The 17,232-nt window shown below is 36.5% G+C and overlaps 1 protein-coding gene across 1 annotated transcript in view; it reads left to right on the top strand.

Moving 5' to 3' along the window:
• Lama2 (laminin subunit alpha 2) overlaps nucleotides 1–17,232 on the top strand; it is a 566,319-nt gene that overhangs the window by 528,902 nt on the left and 20,185 nt on the right. The window contains exons 53-57 of the mRNA XM_076858266.2: nucleotides 3,082–3,202; nucleotides 6,299–6,475; nucleotides 11,104–11,252; nucleotides 16,283–16,459; nucleotides 16,665–16,833. Of these exons, the coding sequence (XP_076714381.2) occupies nucleotides 3,082–3,202; nucleotides 6,299–6,475; nucleotides 11,104–11,252; nucleotides 16,283–16,459; nucleotides 16,665–16,833 (793 nt within the window). The remainder of the gene's footprint in view (nucleotides 1–3,081; nucleotides 3,203–6,298; nucleotides 6,476–11,103; nucleotides 11,253–16,282; nucleotides 16,460–16,664; nucleotides 16,834–17,232) is intronic.

Below are 17,232 nucleotides of genomic sequence, written 5' to 3'. Positions count from 1 at the left end.
ATCTTTGAATTCTAATTTCACTTCAGTCAAGGGCACATGTCTATTTTCTATTCTGTCAGGTTTTTGAATTTCTTCTCTGTGAGATGAGTTTTTTTAAAAGAAGATTTATGGTTAAAGTTTATTGTTTTGCTAAATGAAAATGCAATTATAAGTAAATTGGTTTTTTTTTTCTCTCTCTCTCCCCTTTGACTTAGTATGAAAGCAAGGTAAAATTTAAATTTATGCATGCCTCCTTCAAGTGCATGGGTTGGCTAAATATGGCTTCTTAGATAAAGCAGCAGTGCAGAAGCAGAGCCACACCTGCGCAGCTTTATTCATAGTACATTTCATGAGCAAATAATGCATTCTGAGAGAGTTCTCATGCTGCTCTTCGCTTACAAAGATGCTGCTGCTTCCCCACCATCAGTTGAGCTGCAATTTGAGATATTTCACCAGCCACCACAGATTTGCTCTGCTTACTTGTTCAACCAACTGTGCAGTGCTCCACTCCTGACCAGTAGCACATGCTCCAAGCACCACTGCTCAAGTGTGTGGGCACAGTCTAGTTCCAGGGGGACAGAGCAAAGAGGTCTCTTGATTCTCCAGACTCTGGCTTCCCTGGTGCCAGGCTGTCTGCTGAACAGTCTACCAGTGCTCCCAAATGCTTATCACTGCCTCGTTGCTTTTTGCAGGCCTGCAAATATGCAAATATCCATGGGGCCTTTGCACCTCTTAGCAAAGCTGCTTATATAGTTGCTGTGTTTATTTAGAATTAGCTATGGGGCCAAGTGAAAGGAATCTCTGGGAATACTGTTTAAAACAACTGTTTGGATTAACAGTGAAGAAGTTTTTGAATGGTCCCCCTACCTTCTCAGGTGCATTAATTCTTACTTACAGACAGGCATAAACAGGAATTAGCAGCCTTTGTAGATGACTCATCAACCCCAGAGATGTGCAGGGTTGGCACACTGTGGCTAGAGCTGATGTCTGGTATTTTAGCATTTAAGAGCCTAACTATGCCAAATTTCTGGATAGGAGATAGTGAAGTCTAACGGATCCAAGAAATTTTTAAAGCAAAGCCAGACTTAATATCAGAAAGTGGGGAAGAAAATGAAACAGTTGTTTTATCAAGATACTGTTATGAGACTAGTCATGCTATATGTTTGCTGAGATGGATAAAAGGCAAAGTCTGGCTTCCAATTGAAATATATGTTAATAAAACTCTGGAATGGTACTGTGCAGCTTTGAAATTTGCCCTTGAGTGATGACCCTCAGGAAACAGAGACCTATGGTTACCATTAAGAATCTGATCTCCATGTGTCGTTACTTACCCCTCATGATTTTCAGAACATTCCGCTTGCTAAGTCATTGTATTTGGAAATGGTACTTTATATTTCCATGAAACAATGAACTTGTAGGACAAATGTACTTTATTGACAAGACTTCTGAGAACACTGTGATAAATCTTTCTTCCCCTAAAGGAAAATTTGGAAGCAAATGAACACTGCAAATGAAATCCACTTATCCCCTCTGCTTTTTACAAGAAGAATCTTAGCTCAATACTTACCTTCCAGTTAGGCATGTTCTTCAGAACTACTAACTGAAAGAACAGGAGGAGGAGACCTTGAGAACCAAAGGAAATGATCAAAGGAAAAGTTCCAGAGCGAGAGAGGGCTGGGGGTGGGGGACTGAATAAATACCTGACATGAAATAAATCACCTAATACACACTGCCAGGTTCTAATTTGCTTTCCCACCTGTTTTTCCTCATGCCATGTGTTTTTTATTAAGATGAAAAAGAAAAACTTGGCATCAGGGGACTGTAAGGAGAGAATTAATCATTACCCTATCAAGCACAATATTGGTGTGGACTGGACACTTTTCAAGATACTAACACTACATAAGGAAAAGTCGCATGTTTACCTCTATGTACCTTCATTGTTCAACATAATTGTCACTAGCCCTATTGGCTATTTAACTTTCAGTTAAAAACAAATAACAATCAATATGCAGTTCCTATTGGCACAAGCTACCTTGCAAGTCCCAGTAGCCACAGGTGGCTAGTAACACTTGACTTAGTGCAGAACAGAATGTGTTCATCATCACAGAAATTTCTGTTGGACAGCACTGTTTTAGACTCAGGAGGGATACTGCTAGTTTATGTTTATTGAGCACTTACATGTGCTGTGCTCTTTTTTTGACCTATCCAAATTTTACAACATGATAAATGCAGGTACTACCATTATTATTAACATGCCCACTTCATATCTAAGTGCACTGAGTCCTGGAGAAGTCAGATCACTTATATAATGTCACATAGTAACTCAGAGCAACATGCTGTTCTCAAAGGCAAAGGGTTCATTTTCCAATCTTCTGGCAGGTTGGCTTTGTTTGAAAGAGCAGTAAGCAGAAAGTAAACATTCAAGTTTAGTGTGAGTATAGAAGCCACTTCCCAACCTATATGAAAAAATAATGCATTTTCTTTTACATTTAGTTGCTTTGTTTCATTATTGCTCCAATATAGAATATAAACTTTGGGATCTATTTGTAAACTTAATTTTTAAATATCTATTTTTTAGGCTACATCACCCAGAAGAATGTTTCTAGGCTTTGCTTTACTTAAAAGCTTTTTTAAAAAATGTACATTATTCTTTAACTGCCTTCTCCAAAATCTCACTAAGAGAATTTTTTTTTCAAAATTGTTTCCAGCTATTTTTTCCCTAAATTTGAAGTAAATTTTAAAAAATGTTTTTGTATGTAGTTTGATTATTCATAATTTTCTTCTCTTTAATGGAAAAAAGAAACACTTCATTATGCACATGAAGACAATAAATCAATTAATTTCTGTACTTTGTATGGAATACTATGAGAAATTATTTTAAAGAGAATAAGAACTACAACAAGACTTCTTCTGCAGAGTGGTCAACCAGCAGATATTGGAAAGCATGGTGTGCACTAGGTACATGTGCGCATGAGCAGTTTGATAGACATGGACGGGAGCAATGTGCCACTTTCCTCCGTATGATCTCCTCCCATCGTCATGAGACTTTGCTGCCATCACACTCATGACTTTGCTTTTGTTTTCCATTTGACTGTTCAACAGGCCAGAAGTAAATGTGAAGAAATATTCTGGCTGCCTCAAAGATATTGAAATTTCAAGAACTCCATACAACATACTAAGTAGTCCTGATTACGTTGGCGTTACCAAAGGATGTTCGCTAGAGGTTAGTCTGTTTTTAAAGCCTCCCTAAACACATTCCTATCACTTTTTCATTTACTTAGTTTGGGTGCTCTTGTTAGTATATTTCTACAGATCCTGGTCTTAGCTATACATAAATGGTAAAGCAAGATTGAAGCATGCTATAAAGTTCTGTGATGGTAATGGTGTTATGGAGATTGTGCTCCATTTTCCCAAATGAAGAAAATGTATCTTTAATATTAATATATCTCTGGTTCTCCCTTTCCAACACTACTTTTTCTCATTTTCTGTCATCTATTTTAGATTCGTTTTATCTATCTGCATTATATATAGCTCTATTAGCAACATTAATTTTTTTTGAGAATGTATTAGGAGTTTAAGCATTTAATAAAAAATAGTAATTTGTACCATACCAATTAGGGTATAGCCCCTTGTCTTTGAAGTAACGTAGATGGACACTTGCAACTTCCTACTTTGCAAAGACTTCTGTAACATAACCGCAAGTCTTTTGTTAGCCAAAATCTCCAGAATCTCTGATTTTTCATTTATTTTTTCTTGTATGAGGCCCTGGATTCCACTTGACTATTCCGCAGACTCCCCAGTTAGAGTTGATTCATATGTGAGAAAGACTGAGGACACAGCTCTGCTCTCTTAAAACATAAACAAAAGCCAATTGTCAATAGAAAACATTAATAAGAATTTTATAGGCCTTCAATGGTGATGAGCTTTTATAAATACGAAAATGTTAACTATATCACACAAATTTTTAATTTCTCTGATACTATACAACTGTTCATTTTGACGGCTTCTTTGGATTAAAATAGTTTTAAAGCACTCCAGTAAAGTTCAAGGAAATGAAGAGAGGACAGGGAAAAAGAAAGAGTGAATTGCCTTCAGAGCAACGAGGTTTAAAGACTGGAACAGAACTGTCAGGACTTCATTGTTCATAGCCTCAGGCTCCAATTTAGAATTGGCCATAGACACTCACCCTGAGCTTAGGAAGAAGGAAAATGGAAATACATCAAGAATTAAAACTTTAAGGATCCATACTTGCTTCTTAAAGAAAATGTTACAGAGCATTTTAATCTTCAAAGCCTAACGCTCATCCACATTCAAAAGATATATACATGAAGATGGAAAACTGTCCAGAAAATGAATAGTCTGTATGCATGGAAATGATGATTCTGTAAAGGCGATTTGCAGTAACCAGAAATTATTTTACAAGGAAAATATGAGGCAGAAATTTGATTTGGATAAATATTGAAATGTCTGCACAGTAGTTTTATCTGAGCTATCTAAAACTCTGTGATTTGAAAATTGGAATAGAAAGTAGATCACACATTTTACCCGCTCTTGTGTCATTGAACTGGGCTTGAAACACTGTGGAGGGAAAAGACAGCCCACATGAAAGGATCCCTTGCTTTTACTCCAGCACAATTCAGAACTTCAAAAATGAATATTTTAAGTGCCATAAATGCCCAAAAGACATGCACCTGCTTAAATAAATGCAAGCACGTTGATAGTAGTAAAAAGTCCCCCAGCAATTAAAAGTAATGGTGGTCTGTATTTACTGACAGAGAGACATTGCCCACAAACTTCAATGCAAAAGAGATCACAAAGGAATATGCTTGCCATGATTCAGTTTAAATGCAGGGAGGAGCAGAAAGAAAGGGGTAAAGGTTGTGAAAGGCAAAATGAATGAATGGATAAATTATAAAAAGCCTCTGCTTGGGGCTGGGGTTGTGGCTCAGTGGCAGAGCATTTGCCTCACACATGCAAGGCACTGGGTTCCATCCTCAGCACCACATAAATAAATAAATAAACAAACAAACAAACAAACAAAATAAAGATATTGAAAAACAAGTAAAAAAAATATTTTTAAAAAAAGATCCGTTTCCACACAGCTTTGGGATTGTCCATTTTGCACTTGATTACTGTCTAAAACATAGTTTATTAATTTTATTTTATTGTGTTTATTTATTTATTTAGTTTTTGGTACCAAGGATTGAACACAGGAGCACTTTTTTTTTATTTTGAGGCAGGGTCTCACTACGTTGCTTAGGACCTTGCTAAGTTGCGGAGGCTGGCTTTGAACCCTCCTGCCCCAGCATTCCAAGCCACTGGGATTACAGGCATGAGCCACCACACCCAGCTTAATTTTATAATCAGTAAGAACAATGGTATAATTTTCATTTTGAGAAAAAAATAGTATTTTTAAAGTTTTGCTTTTAAAGCTCCAATTTTTAAAATTTTTTTCCAGAAAGTATTAAATATTTGATAACTAATGAACATTTTGCTTGTGGACTCATCAAGAAGAAGAATGAGACATAGACCACGGTCTACTCATCTTTCAAACAAAAAAATAATTGATAGAGTATACTCAAGGGATGGATTATAATATTTTCAAGGAGATTTTACAAGGTAGTCAGGTGTTTTGTTTGAAGGGATTTTGTTGTTTTGTTTTGTTTTTTCTTGAGACAAAAGTCTCACTATGTTGCCCAGGCTGATCTCAAACTCCTATGCTTGATTAATTCTCCAACTTGGCCTCCCCCATAGCTAAAATTATAGGTTCAAGCTGCTGCATCTGACTAGCAAGGTAGACTTAAACTGAAAGAAAATGTTATCTATCAATAGTGATCTCTGTTTTTAATCAGAAGTTCTAGACTGAAAGCCAAGGCCATTATTTTGATTTTTTTGTTTGTTTGTTTGTGTTTTGGTGGAAGGGTTAACCAGGAATTGAACTCAGAGGCACTTGACCACTGAGCCACATCCGTAGCCCTATTTTGTTTTTTATTTAGAGACAGGGTCTCACTGAGTAGCTTAGTGCTTTGCTTTTGGTTGAGGCTGTCCTCCTGCCTCAACCTCCTTGAGCTGTTGAGATTACAGGCCTGTGCCACCATGCCCAGCTCATCATTTTAATCTTAACCCGAACTTCTCAAAATATTCAAAGTTCTAACTAGAAATAATATTTCTTCAACTGCAATTAAATATTCCACATCCCAATGGTTTTTATGCCACAGTATATTTAATAATCACATGGCCTGGGTGGAAAGAAGCATCTGCTATGAAGAAATTAAAATTCATTTCTAATGATTTCTTCTCCTCTTCTCCTTTTACCCAGAATGTTTACACAGTTAGCTTCCCCAAGCCTGGTTTTGTGGAACTTGTTCCTGTGTCGATTGATGTAGGCACAGAAATCAATCTGTCCTTCAGCACCAAGAATGAGTCTGGGATCATTCTCTTGGGAAGCGGAGGAGTATCAGCAGCACCTAGGAGAAAACGGAGGCAGACTGGACAGGTACTCTCACCCCTGTTAACAAAGGATTTTCTCTTGTGCTTCAGTTGCTTGTATATTTTTATATTCACATCATTGATTTCAACTCTCATTTTGGCTAACCAGTATTAATCATTCCATTTATCCTATTGTCTTCCTATTTCTCCCACATCACCTTCTTAAGGCAATTGACTTTTCTATATTTTCATGTTGTCAATTTGAGGTGTTGAGTCACACCTGTATTTGTACCAACCTTTCATATAGTACTTCACATATTCATATGTAAGTGGGAAGCTTATAATCTATTCAAATTATATAAATCTTTTCTTTAAGGTTAATACTTTATCAGATCTGTAGAGATTGAGCTAAGGTTTGTTCAATTTAAATTTAAATTTCTTCTAGGATCAGCTTCCCAGTTGTACTAGCTGAAGCAATGCTGTCTGTTAAGAGTTTGACCAATCCAGCCTCTCTGGACACAGAGAAGGACCTGGCATAGGAGAGGCAGATGGCACCCAATCGATAGAAGCATGAACCACTATAGCCCAGTCTCACTCAAGAATGTTAAAATAAAGCCTAAGGAGCATCTGCTTTGAGTATTTACATTCCCTAATCATTTGATTCTTTTAAAAACAATCCCTCAACTTCTCAGATTTAGGCATCAGAACTCTTACTTCTTTTGGTACTCCTCAATACCCTCCATTATAATTTTTCATTGTATTTTTTTCATTTAAGCTATTTTTTTCTCAATAAAAGCATTTATAGAAATTACCTAGCCCACCATTATCAAAAGAGTGAAATGCTTTACAAGTATGGCTTCGAATGTGCACATACCTTTGTGAACCAAATGTGATTTTTTTTTTATTATATGTGTTTTTTTAAGTTAATTTTAGAATTTAATATTTAATCAATAATATATGTGATAAAGTCTTATCTTACTCTTTTTCTAAAAATAATATAGCCTGCACAGAATATTAGCAAATAGAATTTTAAAAAATATAGAAACCATGAGAAATTTGGGTTATCTCAGGAATGCAGGGATCATTTAATATTAGCAAATCTAAATATCCTATAATCATCCCAGTACATACAGAAAAAACATTGGGTGAAACATAACACCCATTCATAATTTTAAAATAAAGTGAGAAGAGGAAGAAATTTCCTTAGCCATCTGTAAAAATTTATAGCAAGTATTCTTAATAGAAAAATATTACAAACATTTGTTACAAATTTAAACCCAAGAATAGTTATTATTATTGAACTGAAAAAAGTATAAGTAGACATACTATAAGAATAAGTATAAAATTTAAGAATAAACATAACAAGTTAGACCTAGATGAAGAAAATTATAAAAGTGTATTGAAAGGCATTAAAGTAGTCCTTAATAAATGAGTGTATTCAACATGTTAATGGAAAGACTCAATATTAAAAATACGTCAATTCTCCCAAAAGTGATTCAATTTGAGTATCTTATATCATAATAGAAAGGAGACCTGGGTAAAGAGGAAAAGAGGGAAAAGGGGAGGTACTGGAATTGAAATTGACCAAATTATACTGTTATATTGTTTGCATGTACAAGTCCCACTATTGTGCATGATTATAATGTACCAATAAAAATTTCCATCAAAGACCAAAACCCCCCAAACTCCTGAAATTGAAGAATAAGATGGTAAGCTTAGACTATCAGATATCAGCGCATTATGAGATTTTGGGTTTGTAGTGCTGTGATATTCATTCACGGAAAATTCTGTCTGGTGAAACAGAAAAGAAAACCCTGTCTATCCCAAGCATACATGAACATGACATTTGACACTAAGTGGCATTGCAAGTCCTTAAGAAAACAGTAAACCCATTCAGTGAATGATATTAGGACAATTGGTGATCTATATGAATAGAATGAAGCTGAATTTCTTCTTAATATCAAACCAAAAAGATAAATTCCAAGTGAATTAAAGTCTTAAATATAGAAAGAAAAATAACATGTTTGGAAGAAAATATGGAAGGATAACTTTCAGTCTTGAGGAAGAGAAGGGTTTATTGAACAAAATAGAAGCCAAAAATAATCATTAATATTAGAACTCTCTCTCTACACACACACACACACACACACACACACACCACAAGCCCCAGCCTGGAAAGTTACTGAATATATAACCTTCAAAAATCTGGTAAATGAGGACTGGGGTTGTGGCTCAGTGATAGAGCACTTTCCTAGCACGGGTGAGGCTCTGGATTTGATCCCAGCACCACATAATTAATTAATTCATTCATTAAAGGTCAGTTTTTTAAAAAAAATACTGATAACCTGCATATAAAAGTAACTCTTACAAACTTAAAAGAAAAACAAACAGAGACAATAATGAAGATTTGACTAGACATTTCAGAGAAGAGAAAACATGATTAATCCAAAAATATTTTTAAAATGTACAACCTCAGTGTAATGTGAGAAGTGCAACTTCAGGCCACACTAGATTTTTTAGACCACTTAAAATGAGAAAACACTGGGAAATATCATTGTACCAAATAATACAAGTATCATTGTACCAAGGAAGACCTTGGTCAAAGGAAACTCTCAATCACAGCTGGAAGAAAACAGGGAGTGGCTACAGTCTCTTTGGAAAGTGATTTGGCACAATCTTATAGAGTTTAACTTTCCACTCCCATGTGTATGCCCAGACTCTTTCACAGCTGCATAATAAGACATGTACAAGAATGTTCATAGAAACATTTCTAAAAAAAAGTAGAAACCACCTCATCCTCATGAACCCGAGAACAAATAAGCAAACTGGCATTTTTGCATAATGGGATATTAAGAGTAGCCACAAGGAATAAATTGTAATTAAACAAGATAACATGGATGGATAGAAGCCATATGGAAATGAAAAATGACACTATTTATAGATTTTTAATACAAGAAGCAGTAAATAACTCCATTTATGGGTATGTACATGTGCATTTTTAAAAATAACTTTTTAAAAACATGGAAATAATGAAGGTATAATCCATATTAGTGGTTGCCTCTGACATGTAGTTACCTCTGGAAGGAGGTAGATGGGATCAAGAAGCTCATAGGAGATATAACAATAGTTTCTTAAATTAAGTGATGGATTCACAGGCAGATTTTACTGCACAGTATGAACACAACTTATCATTTGTATGTATATCACACTATGAGGAATGTGTCAAATATTCATAATAAAATATTTTTTGGAGAGTAGAGGGAGAAAAGCATTATTTCATTTTTCACTGCACAAAATAATCACTGAATAAACATAAAACATGAGATCTCCTTTAAATCCTTTATCCTTTAATCCTGAAAATAAAATTATTTTCTCACTGTTACAAATGATAAGCTAGTTATAATAGGGAGACCTAACATTCCAAAATACATTTCTACTACACTATATTTGTTTCCTTGCTCATTGCAGAATAATGAAGTACTACCTACTTACTGGCTTCAAATTTCCCTTCATCAGGACTAATTAAATGGACCTGAGTCACCGGCTTTCAGGATATTTCTTTAAGTAGAGCATGTTCCTATTAAAACAATTAAAACAAGAAAACATGAAGTACTGTAGCACAAAATAAATTAGAAATAAAATTTAATGTTCCAGAATTTTAATGATAATGTATATCTAATATCTAATTTTTAAAAATTGCCTAGTGATTGTTATCTGAAGAAGGAAAGGAGGTTAAATAGTACCGGTCTGTTGTAGAATCAATGCTGATTAAATTGACATGTTTTAGCTTTCAAAGATAACAGTTTTGATATGCAGAGTGTTGTTTGTGATTGTGTTCTGCCAAATGGGTTTGTGATGTCAAACATCTGAGAAATGCTCAAGTAAGTAGTTTGTGGCTGCCCCTTTGGGGAATGGTGAGTACTACTCTAGATCCTCAGATCATTTTGTGCTGCATGTGGACCTGCGTAGATGATTCAGTACAGTATTGAAGACATGAGGATTTTGATAGAAACCATCTCCACTGCCATAGGTTACTCATGAGGACCCCGTGATCATGTGCAGCGGGTGTCCAGTGGTCCACAAGAAAGGAAATGTATTTGGCATCTGCTTTGGGGACGAGGACTGCATTCAAGCTCCCTGGGGTTCACAATCAGATATCAAAACCATACTGGTTGCTATGGTAACCATAGCAAGAAGAGGCAGGCGTGTTTGTGGATGAAAAAATTGTCTCCTTCTTTCTAAATGTGGGAGACAAGTTACATGTTTGTGATAGAAATCTATCACACCAGATCGAGAGCAAACTGAAGTCTAAACATTCAAAATACCATGAGGTTGAGAGTCAGACCTCATTTCCGGAGGCCAGCCTTGCGCCTGTGAATACAAGAGAGACAGATTTTGTGGACACCCTTTGTGTTCTTTTGTGAGTTAGAGGACCAATTCAAACACAGCTGTTAGATTCCTGCTTGGCAGAGAACTGCTATTTTACTATCTGTACTTTCCACATCATCTAACAAGCAAAAATGGTAAATGGTTAAAAAGACATTGCCAAATACTCTAACAACTCTGTTTAAGAAAATATTGAGTTGCCTTCAGTAAGATCTCAGGCCAGATGAAATTGTGGCTCTGTCAGAACATCTTACAGCTAAGCCATAGATGAGTCTCCTTTTCATCTTCAATAACCATTTCACATTGCAGGCCTATTATGCCATATTCCTCAACAAGGGGCGTCTGGAAGTGCATCTCTCCATGGGGACACGAACAATGAGGAAAATTGTTGTCAAACCAGAGCCAAGTCTGTTTCATGATGGGAGAGAACATTCTGTTCATGTGGAGAGAACTAGAGGGTAACTATAGCACTAGAATACTTACTGTGTCAACTTCCTTTCCAGCCTTGGTCTCTGCCTGAACTTCAGTGTGTATAGATATACTATCCATCATAAAATGAAAAAGTACCTTAATTTCCTTTCCTTACACTTTGTACTTCAGGAACCTCATTTAGCCAGGCCCTTAAGAATTCTGTTCTTAACAGCTTTATCCTCTACAGGTCTCTGTTCCACCTCTGGAATAACCAAATGAATCTTCTGAATCTAGAGATAAGAAAAATCCCTCCTTCTTCATCTCTCAATACTCTCTTCTCAAATAAGGCATGCACATAGTAAAGCTCACAGAAAAGCTCAGACAGAGCCAGCAACCGTTGGCAGCTCTGATTTCATTCAGGTTCCAAAGCAGTTATAGCAGCTGCTTAGAAACCTGTCACAGATATGGTAGCGTGGCGACAGCAGCTGCATGACCTACTGAGCCTCTTGTGTGCATGTTTCATCCCTGTCTCCTCCCCAGGGTGTGCAGAGTTCCTGCAGTACCTTCATGAGGGATCGAAGTCAAGGTACAGAAGGGGAATGGCCACTACCCCGAAATCCTTCCATGGAGACCTCCACTCCACAGGTCCACAATAGCACCTGCTCCCCTTGCTCTGATCTAGGGAATTGGCTTTAACAGTACACAAACCGATTTCCTGTTTCTTCAGTTGTTACCATATTTAATACTTTATTTATTGGAAAGTCATTAGTATTTTTCACCAAAATATTGTACAACTCAGAAAGTTAATTAGTTTTCAAGGACAGTTAGAGAAAAAGAAAACAGAAACCCAGAGACTGCAGGGGCCTCAGCCCTCCAAACAAGCAATCCATTTATTAGACTGAAGCATAGAAAAGAGCTAGAAATCAAATATAATGAAACCTCAAAACACAGAGAATGCTTTTAAATGAAACACAAGTATGAATGTGTAGCAATAGTTCAAACAAGCAGTTGCTATTCTGTAGCTAAAGATCTATATTTTCTAATTATCCTCTTGTATAGATAACAGTTTAGATGAATAATAAGGATTTCTTATCATCTAAGTAAATAATAAAGCTTTCCTCAGCTCGCTTTGTTATTATTACATAGAGCATTAGGTTGTAGGCTGAATTGATGCTAAGCATTCCTGCAGCGTCTACTAACCAAGATGTTTAGAAACCATGATTAAGACAAATGAGCGATCAATAGTTGGACAAAATCAGAACTTTTACCAATTTAACAGGCAGATACTGTAGTTGTGGTTTCCAAAAAGAGCAGCAGACTGGATTTTTGCGTTCAAACCTGAAGGAACGCTTTAGAATATGATTTTACATGTCTTCTTGACTAGATTTTATGCCCTTTGACAAAAATGAATACTTCTTACTATGGGAAGAACTTTTTTTAAGAGTCTATGAACTTAAAAGAATTTCAATTAAGAAATGCAAATTTGAGAAATATAGTTGACCCCAGACCACCCAAAATGTATTGTTTTCTAGAGAAAGAATTTTGAAATCCCCAAATGCATTATGAGGTTGTACTAAGGTGTCCTTTTAACAGGTGTCTCTTCAAGAAGGGCATTTTATTATGCCAGCTTCACAGCTGTTGACTATCAATCCAGCCTTCATTTGATTAAGCTCAGTGGATAGTACATCCCTGAAAACTGGTCATTCTGCTAATTGGCCATATAAACAAACGGTCTTGCCATTCACTGTTAATTACAGGATAATGTTGAACATATTAGTGTGTAGTCACTGAACTCTGTGCCAAAACAAGAACACATTTGCTTCCATAATGTCTTTTTCAGTGTTCTAAGGTCGAAACAGCATTACCCTCTACTTTATAAGAAGGTACTCCATAAAACTGATTAACCAGAGATCACTAATGTCCACCTGAACTTCACTCTGAAACATTTTAATGCTTCATATACCAATTCTATGATATTATTTGTCAAATATTACACAGAAATTGCTTTTTAATTATTCTAAATGTACATGAGAAGTGTATTAATATTATTTCATCATGGATGAGAAAGAAGTAACTGAAATGCACAAAATCACATATCAGAAACACAGAGACAGGTTTTTAACCCAGACATATTTGTCTTAAATGCTTCTATCCATGCTTGACAAACTATTCATTCTTACCCTTACTTGTGACCTTAAAGGTTTCTTTTACTTCAGGTTAATTATAATATACTTTAGGAATATTGCTTTCTCTCAACACTTTTCAGACCATGAATGTCAGTCACCATTTAGGTTTTCCTAAAACCCTGGATAAGATAATGTTTTTAATACCACCTCATAAAATCATTGGGTTTTGACCAAATTATAGGACAAACTTCCCAAGATCAAACTTCTGTCTCCCCCTCTGCCTCTTTTCACTCCTCTTTCCTCATTTGTTCTTCTTTTCTACCCCTTCCTCTGGAAAAAAAAAATTCTCATTTCAATCCCTTTGTTATCTAATTTCTTGGTCCTCCGGTGACTTCTGCTTTTTGTGAATGCTCTAGCCTCTGACACTTCTCCCAGCATCTACCTCAGCAGTTCTAACTTAAACCCTGAGGGCCTGAAATGGCTGCATAGGCAGCTAAGATAAGCAACTGAATTGGGTTTCTCCTCTGCGAAAGCATTCTACATGTAGGTACCAAATGAGGCTAAAGACCATGAAGTTGGCTCAGATATTTCAGGCATAATTGGGGTTTCCAGAATGAGAGCATGATTTGGACACTACCACCCAAATATTTTCTTCCTTGTCATTGAGATTCAATTTTGTTCATGTAAAATACAATGTCAAGATACTTAATATGCAATTCAGTTGGTGGTGGCTTGAAGAAACAAAAGTCTTGGACCAATATTTTGAACAAAAAAGGAAAAGAATGTAAGTAATAAAATATTTAATTATGAGGGGCTGGGGCTGTAGCTCAGGGCAGAATGCCTGCCTTGCATGTGTGAGGCATGGGTTCGATACTTAGCACCACATAAAAATAAATACATAAAAATATTGTGTCCATCTACAACTAAATATATATACATATATATAAAACATTTAATTATGAAACCCTAAGAATCAACTGCTAAAATTGTAAAAGAAAATAATGACAATAGAGCTAACCTGTCATAATATTAATAGGTAATGCAGCATTTATTGTGGTGTTTTGCACAAAGAAGAAGAACCTCAGTAAAAAGTTGTTACATGAATTTTAAAAAAATAGAAAACACACCAGATTCATAATGGCCATGTTGGTAAAGTCCTTCTGTACATAAGTACTACATAAATCATTTAGATTTGATGCACTTAATGTGTAAAATATGAGCTGAATCCAGCTATTGTCTTCTAGCAATGCCCTTATTAAGTAAAACAGCCCCAGGGGAAACCCTTAATTAATGTTTTCCAGTGTTTGAAGTAGGTATTTTTATCTCCATTTTATAAATGAATGAAATGAAATTGAGCATGATTAAATAACTTGCCCAAGGTCACAGCACTAGTAGGCTTCTACACTAGCACTTAATTCCAGTCTGTTCCTTCTGAAAGCCCTCATTCATTCCACATCACTACACCAGGATCTAGTAGCAAAGGACTTATATCATGGTCCTTGGGGCAGAAGCCAACTATAGAGTCTACACCAGAAAAAGGAGGGCTCCTGGCTCCTTACAACTCTAATCAAGAGCAGAGATTTGCTCTCTTTAAGAGTGGCTTACACACTCATTAAAGCCCCTAGAAGCACCACTTCATCTGTAAGCAAGAGATTGCTTTTAATTGAAGGGAGAAACATGGGGTGGCGGGAGTGGGGGTAGGGGTGTCTCAGTGAGTCACACATATGCAGAAGTGAGAGGCTTCTTAAGTCTCCTAAACCTCCAATGCTCTTAGCAATGAAGTTGCACCTCCTGATATTTGCCTACATATTCTTCCACAATCTCGTTTCTTAAAAACATCATTTTTCCTTTGAAACTAAATCTGACCAATTTCCTGTACACCCCCTTGAAAAGTGATATCTTGAGCCATAACAAAATCCATCTTTTGTTCTTTTCTCTTTTGAATTGTATCAAAGTGGATCCATAATCAGTAACAATTTGTTGCCTTACTATATTGTTTCCAGTTCCACATGTGTATGTGTTTTTGTTTTGTTTTTAACTTATAAAATCAAGTAAGATGGCCCTTTAGGACTGCATTGTCCACCAGAGTACTTTGATTTTATTTTCAAATAGGAAGTAAGTTTTCAGTGATCCATTTATGATCTTGGGGCTGGTGACTAATATTGATGACATTTATCACTAATGGCACCCAGATGACTGTTGGAACCAAGCTCAAAACCTACTTCAACAACAAAAGAGAAAATGCATTTGGTCATTGCAACTTTGTCTCCTGATTCTTTGCCCCAGGACCCAAGGATTATTGTGAATCAGTAGCATGAGGTTTTCAATTAGTCGTGTGTGAGTTATCTCTCATAAGCAAATTAGGGAAAGTAATGAAACAGCCACTAAGGAAAATTGTTGCAAGGAACAATGAGCTTGGTGTTCTTGCCTGCCTCTTCTATTCAAAAGCCAGCAGCTACAATCTTTATAAAACAACGTACTGTACAGTGTTTGCTGTTGATTCCTGCAGTCGAAGCTCTCAGGAGTACAGTTTGTCCCCTAGCAAGAAGATAATAGCCAGCACAAACCAAAAAATAAAGAGTCAAACAAAATGTGACCCCATGCTGTGCCTAACCAACTGATCCTTACAGGATTAGACATCACTGCTCAGCACAGGAGCCCCTGCGCACACAGGCTCATGTTTTGGGCTGCAGACTACAGCTGTCCCCTCTACCAGAGGCTCATTTTGCTTCTGCACATTGCCTGATTTCAGTAAGCTTTCAGGGACAGTTAAGAGAGACAAGGGACAAAATGCTGGGGAAAGAATAACAGTGGTTAATGTGGAGTTCCAAATCAGCCAATTGGGGATCACCTAAACGCTGTAGAAACGATGGGTGAGGGGCAGCAGGAAGGAGATTTCCAACTGTATTGAATAATATGTGATTCATGTTTGTTTATTTTAAATATCTTAGCATCTTCACTGTTCAAGTCGATGAAGATAAAAGACACATGCAAAATCTCACAGTAGAACAGGCTATTGAAGTCAAAAAGCTTTTCATTGGGGGTGCTCCACCTGAATTCCAACCTCCCCCACTCAGAAACATTCCTCCTTTTGAAGGCTGTGTGTGGAATCTTGTTATTAACTCTGTGTAAGTAATACTCCTTTCTACTATTTTTTTTTTCAATTTGAGGATCACTAACATTATCCAAAATCATAAGGAAAGGAAGTTATGAAGGTCTTAATTTAGAATTGGAAGACTGAACTGGGGGTCTTAAAAGGGAGGGGATGGCGGTCTGATTCATTATGGAGGAATGAAAACTAAGAAAAAAAAATATTTTGTTCCATTCAATTAGCCCCATGGACTTTGCTCAGCCTGTGTCCTTCAAAAATGCAGACATTGGTCGCTGTACCCATCAGAAACCCCTGGAAGATGAAGATGGAGGAGTTCCAGCTGAAATCATTATCCAGCCTGAGCCAGTTCCCACCCCAACCTTCCTTACTCCCACCCCAGCTGTGGCACATGTGAGTGTTTATATCTCCATTGCTTTTGAATCTTCATTTGGTGTTTTGAGTCATTTTTCAGAAGGGCAATTGTTCAGGGAATCAGATATACTCTACTGCTGGGATTGGAAATGAAAATCTACTCCTCTCACATCTACCTTGAGTTATTTTTATTTATGTGTTTCCCTAAATTTTTGTTTATAAAATAGTACAGTTTCAGTTGGAAAGTTGGAAATCAGAAATATTCATAATTAGCAATAGAAGCTACCTAGAATACCAACACAGAAAGGGAATCATATCACCTTTTTTGGGGAGGGGGTACTGGGGGTTGAACTCCGGGGCACTCAACCACTGAGCCATATCCCCAGCCCTATTTTATATTTTATTTAGAGACAGGGTCTCGCTGAGTTGCTTAGTGCC

Source organism: Callospermophilus lateralis, chromosome 6, assembly GCF_048772815.1.
Source record: "Callospermophilus lateralis isolate mCalLat2 chromosome 6, mCalLat2.hap1, whole genome shotgun sequence".
NCBI classification, from domain to species: Eukaryota; Metazoa; Chordata; class Mammalia; order Rodentia; family Sciuridae; genus Callospermophilus; species Callospermophilus lateralis.
This window is presented reverse-complemented; position numbering and strand designations above follow the sequence as displayed.